At 67.6% G+C, this 5,289-nt stretch overlaps 1 protein-coding gene across 1 annotated transcript; it reads left to right on the top strand.

Annotated features, from left to right (window-relative positions):
• The first annotated feature begins 241 nt into the window (after window positions 1–241).
• LOC114073581 (receptor tyrosine-protein kinase erbB-2-like) lies at window positions 242–4,501 on the top strand. The gene is made up of 16 exons (XM_027911311.1): window positions 242–503; window positions 611–743; window positions 843–933; window positions 1,024–1,184; window positions 1,282–1,329; window positions 1,433–1,571; window positions 1,661–1,783; window positions 1,879–1,977; window positions 2,080–2,265; window positions 2,352–2,507; window positions 2,592–2,667; window positions 2,755–2,901; window positions 3,006–3,103; window positions 3,191–3,361; window positions 3,476–3,743; window positions 3,842–4,501. Exons 1-16 carry the CDS (start codon window positions 242–244, stop codon window positions 4,150–4,152), a joined length of 2,469 nt encoding a protein of 822 aa, XP_027767112.1. The 3' UTR covers window positions 4,153–4,501.
• The last annotated feature ends 788 nt before the right edge of the window (window positions 4,502–5,289 follow it).

Raw genomic sequence — 5,289 nt, 5'->3', positions numbered from 1 at the left:
GCACAAGTGAGGGGGATGGGGACACGGCGGGGGGGCAGGGCAGGAACATGAGGGGACACACAGAGGGCAACGCAGGGACATGGGGGGATGCAGAGGGACACAGGGGCACATGGGGACATGTGAGGATGCGGGGGGACACAGGAAGGACACAGGGGAACTCAAAGACACGGGGACACAGGGAGATGGGGGGGATATGGGGACACACATGGAGAACATAGGGGGGCATGGGGACACAGGGAGGATGTGGGGGGACACGCAGAGTGACAGGGGGGCCGCGTGTGTGACCCGTGGGTGTCTCGGCAGCGGCGCCTACTCGCTGACGCTGCGGGACCTGGCGGTGCAGGCGCTGGGGCTGCGGGCCCTGCAGGAGATCAGCAGTGGGATGGTGCTCGTCCACCACAACCCCCAGCTCTGCTTCCTCCAGAAGGTGCCCTGGGACAGCATCTTCCGCAACCCCCGCCAGCGCCTCTTCCAGACGCACAACAAGCCCCCTGAGCAGTGTGGTAAGTGGTGCCCGATGGGGTGGGGGGAGAGGGTGGACCCCCCATCTCTGATGGACCCCCCCCGGGGCTGATGGACCCCCTGGTGCTGACGGTGTCCCCCCCTGCAGAGAGCGAGGGGCTGGTTTGTTTCCACCTCTGCGCCCACGGGCACTGCTGGGGCCCCGGCCCCACCCAGTGCGTGGCCTGCGAGCGGTTCCTGCGCGGCCAGGAGTGCGTGGCCTCCTGCAACCTCCTGGATGGGTGAGTGGAGACCCCCGGGAAGGGCAAACAGAGCCCCCTCCCCCCAGCACAGCACAGCGCAGGGCTCCAGGACCCCATCCCCATGCCCTGTCCCCGCAGAGCCATCCGGGAACACGCCAACGGGACGCGGTGCCTGCCGTGCCACCCCGAGTGCCAGCCCCAGAACGGCACCGAGACCTGCTTCGGATCGGTGAGGGGAGGGAACACACACACACAGGGGGTGGCACAGGGGGTGTTCCCAGACCCCTGGGTGCCTCAACCCACCCTCAAATTCCCGCAGGAGCCGGACCAGTGCGTGGCCTGTGCCCACTACAAGGACGCCCAGCAGTGCGTGCGGCGCTGCCCCAGCGGGGTCAAGGCCGACGCCTCCTTCGTGCCCGTCTGGAAATACCCGGACGAGGATGGGGTGTGCCAGCTCTGCCCCACCAACTGCACCCACTCGTGAGTCCAGAGGGGGTCCCTGGCTGGGCAGGGGAGGAGGGGTCACAGCTCTCAGCAGGGGTTGCTGACGGTGGGGTGCCACACGCTGTGTCCCCAGGTGCACCATCCGGGACGAGGACGGGTGTCCCGTGGACCAGAAGCCGAGGTAGGAGCGTGGGGGTGTTGCCCCACCCTGACCCCACCCCCTCAGGGTGCTGGGAGGTCCCCCATCACCCCATCCTGCCCCCAACGCCCCCCCTGCCCCGCAGCCAGGTGACGTCCATCATCGCCGGCGTGGTGGGGGCTCTGCTGGTCATCGTCCTGCTCCTCATCACCGTCATCTGCGTCAAGCGCCGGCGGCAGCAGGAGCGCAAGCACACCATGAGGCGCCTGCTGCAGGAGACCGAGGTGGGACCTCCTGGGGGGACAATGGGGGACCCCCCCAGTGCCCAGAGGGTGCCAGGAGCCGGCCCCCCTCACCCCTGTGTGCCCCGCAGCTGGTGGAGCCACTGACGCCCAGCGGGGCCCTCCCCAACCAAGCCCAGATGCGGATCCTGAAGGAGACGGAGCTCAAGAAAGTGAAAGTTTTGGGTTCTGGTGCTTTTGGCACCGTCTACAAGGTGAGGGGGCGGGGAGGGCCACCGTGGTGGGGCGGGACCCTCCCTGCTCCACGCCCCCCTCACCTGTGTGTGTGTCTGTCCTCCCCCACCCTCAGGGCATCTGGATCCCCGATGGGGAGAGCGTGAAGATCCCGGTGGCCATCAAGGTCTTGCGGGAGAACACATCACCCAAAGCCAACAAGGAGATCCTGGATGTGAGTGTGGCAGCGACACCGCCAGGGGGTGGGGGGTTGTGGTCAGGCCAGGAGCAGCCCCTGCCCGTCCTGACCCCCACCCTGACCACCCCCTGCCCACAGGAGGCCTATGTGATGGCGGGGGTGGGCAGCCCCTACGTGTCCCGGCTGCTGGGCATCTGCCTGACCTCCACGGTGCAGCTGGTGACGCAGCTGATGCCCTACGGCTGCCTCCTGGACTACGTGCGGGAGAACAAGGACCACATCGGCTCCCAGGACCTGCTCAACTGGTGTGTGCAGATCGCCAAGGTAGGACAGGGGGTCTGAGGGGATCTGGGGGGGGAGCTGGTGGTCCTGGGGCAGGCCAGGGACAGCCAGACGTGTGCCACCCACAGGGGATGAGCTACCTGGAGGAGGTGAGGCTGGTGCACCGCGACTTGGCCGCTCGCAACGTCCTCGTCAAGAGCCCCAACCACGTCAAGATCACGGACTTCGGGCTGGCTCGGCTGCTCGACATCGATGAGACCGAGTACCACGCCGATGGGGGCAAGGTGGGGGCACGGGGACAGCGTGGGGGGCACCTCGGTGCCAGCCAGCCCCCAGCCCTGCTCACCTCCCTCTCCTCCCCGTGCCAGGTGCCCATCAAGTGGATGGCGCTGGAGTCCATCCTGCGCCGGCGCTTCACGCACCAGAGCGACGTCTGGAGCTACGGTACCTCGGGGTGTGCCCCCCCCCAGGGGCAGCAGGGAGGGTCCCCAGGGCACTGCTCACCCCCACCCATGCCCCTGCCCCCTCCAGGTGTCACGGTGTGGGAGCTGATGACGTTCGGGGCCAAGCCCTACGACGGAATCCCCGCGCGGGAGATCCCGGACCTGCTGGAGAAGGGGGAGCGGCTGCCGCAGCCGCCCATCTGCACCATCGACGTCTACATGATCATGGTGAAATGTACGGGAGGGGACGTGGGGCAGCACGGGGACACACAATCAAAAGGAGGGAGCAGGGACAGGGAGGGCTCTGAGGGTGCATCCTGATGGCTCCCTGCCCTCCAGGTTGGATGATCGACTCCGAGTGCCGGCCCAAGTTCCGGGAGTTGGTCACAGAGTTCTCCCGCATGGCCCGCGACCCCCAGCGCTTCGTGGTCATCCAGGTTTGTGGGTCCTTGGGGGTCCCAGGGGTCCTGTCCGTCCTGCCAGCACCCCGGGGTGGGCACTGACCGGCGTGTGCCCCCGCCTAGAACGACCTGGCGGGGCTGCCGGGCTCCATGGACAGCACCTTCTACCGGGCGCTGCTGGAGGAGGAGGACATGGATGACCTGGTGGACGCCGAGGAGTACCTGGTGCCTCACCACGGCTTCTTCAGCGCCGACACCTCCACCACCTACCGCAGCCGCATCTCCTCCGTGCGGGTACGGGGTGGGCTGGGGCAGGGAGGGACCCCCCTGCTCCTGGCACAGGCGTGGGGTGACCCCACGAGACCGGGACGGTCCTCGGGGTGACTCCGTGTCCTCTCCCGCTCCCAGAGCACGGCAGAGTCTCCGGCCAAGGTGGAGGAGGGCGAGGGCTTGTCCTCCTTCCCCTTCCCCGCCCAGGGCCTGGTGGAGGGGCCGGAGAGCCCCATGCCAGAGGTGCCAGAGGGGGAGGGGGGGGTCAAGGCAGCCCTGCAGAGCCCTCCGGGGCGGGAGCCTGGCCCCCTGCCCCGGTACAGCGAGGATCCCACCGGGCTGGTGGCCGAGGACAGCGAGGACCCCGAGGGCTTCACCGCCACGGCCCCCCACAGCACCATGCCAGGTAGGGAGGGCACGGTGGGACCCCCACAGGGGGCAGGAGAGAGAGTCTGCCTACCCCATCCCCTTCAGAGGGTCCCTGACGTGTCTCTCTCCCCGCAGAGTACGTGAACCAGGCCGGGGAGCGTCCCCCCCGCGCGCCCCTGTCCCCGCCGGACAAGCCCAAGGGGCACCAGGGCAAGAACGGGCTCATCAAGGACCCCAAGCTGCCGTTCCCGGGGCCCTTCGGCCACGCCGTGGAGAACCCCGAGTACCTGGCCCCTCCCCCCGGCCCCTTCAGCCAGGCCTTCGACAACCCCTACTACTGGAACCAGGACCCCCCCAAGGGCGGGGGGCCCGAGGGCGGCCCCGGCGCGACGCCCACGGCCGAGAACCCCGAGTACCTGGGCCTGGCCGGGCCCGAGGCCGTGTGAGAGACCCCCCCGACCTCGCCGAGGCAGCTCAGGGAGGGACGAGCCGCGGCCACGGGGCTGGGCACTGTCCCCTCTGCCCCCCCTGGGGGTGGCCCCGGCCACGCGGGGCTGGGAGAGCCCAGGACGCTGAGGGACAGCGAGGTGTGGGGACAGAGGGGTGACCCCCCCACGCCGGGGGGTGCCCGGGGAAGGACAGACTGGCACTATCACCCACCACCACTGCAGGGCTGTCCCCGTGTCCGTGTCACCGCTGGGACACACGGAATGCACTGAGAGCAGCCGGACAGGACGCCGGGCCTGTCCCGGTTCCCCCGGGACCCTTTGGAAGCCCCGGGATGTATATTTGAGGATTGTATATTGGTTGTTTTTTTTCTACTCCCCTGGTCTGTGTGGTTCCCTCTTCTCCATCCGACACCCCTGAGGGCCAGAACATCCCTCCCCTCCCTGTCCTCTCTGCTCCCCTCATCTATTTAATTCCCCCTTTTCCATCAGATTCAGCTCCATCTCCAGTATGTCCTTTCCCTTCCCCATCCCTGTGTACTTTCCCTTCCCCTCCTGCCTCTTGCCTGGAGGGTAAAATTCCTGATCCCACCGACCCTGAGCATCATTCCCGAAGGACACAGAGGGGCCATGTTCTCCATCCTTTATTCCACCTCCTCCATCCTTTATTCCACCTCCTCCATCCTTCACTCCGCCCTGGCCCTTGGCTTTATACACAGTATAGAATAAATAGGGGGCCCCCCCGCCCCGAGGCCAAGGGCAGGGTCATTCCAGGCAGGAAGCAGGAGCCTGGGAATGGGGAGGGGTCAGGGACAAACACGCCCGTGGCCGGCTGGGGTTGCCATGGCCGGGAGGGGCCCCCTGTCACCGCCTGGATTAAACAGTGACAGAGCTGTTTAATCCTTAACCAGCCCCAGGAAAGGCCCAGCCAGTGGATTTCCCTCTGGAATTCACCTCCTGGGAGCTGCAGAGACACCCCCCCCCCGCCTCACTGCTCACGAGGGGTCCCAAATTCCCAGGGGTTCAGAGAGGGGAGAGGCTCATGGGGGGCTGTGGGGTTTGGGGGACCCCCTGTGCCCCCCCCCTAGGGAGGTGCCACAACGGGGGTCCCCAGGAGGCTCCCAAATTCCCCCAGTG

This window comes from Empidonax traillii, unplaced genomic scaffold (assembly GCF_003031625.1).
Source record: "Empidonax traillii isolate 1590-97213 ecotype Southwest subspecies unplaced genomic scaffold, ASM303162v1 scaffold7153:size20091, whole genome shotgun sequence".
In the NCBI taxonomy this organism is placed as follows: domain Eukaryota; kingdom Metazoa; phylum Chordata; class Aves; order Passeriformes; family Tyrannidae; genus Empidonax; species Empidonax traillii.
This window is presented reverse-complemented; position numbering and strand designations above follow the sequence as displayed.

What these genes read in the sequence shown, in the direction of transcription:
- LOC114073581 (XM_027911311.1), top strand. Translation starts at nt 242, where the DNA reads ATGTGGGGGGACACGCAGAGTGACAGGGGGGCCGCGTGTGTGACCCGT. An exon ending in CCCACCAACTGCACCCACTC is followed by an intron (nt 1,185 to 1,281) that starts GTGAGTCCAGAG and finishes CTGTGTCCCCAG; the next exon opens with GTGCACCATCCGGGACGAGG. An exon ending in GCCTGCTGCAGGAGACCGAG is followed by an intron (nt 1,572 to 1,660) that starts GTGGGACCTCCT and finishes TGTGCCCCGCAG; the next exon opens with CTGGTGGAGCCACTGACGCC.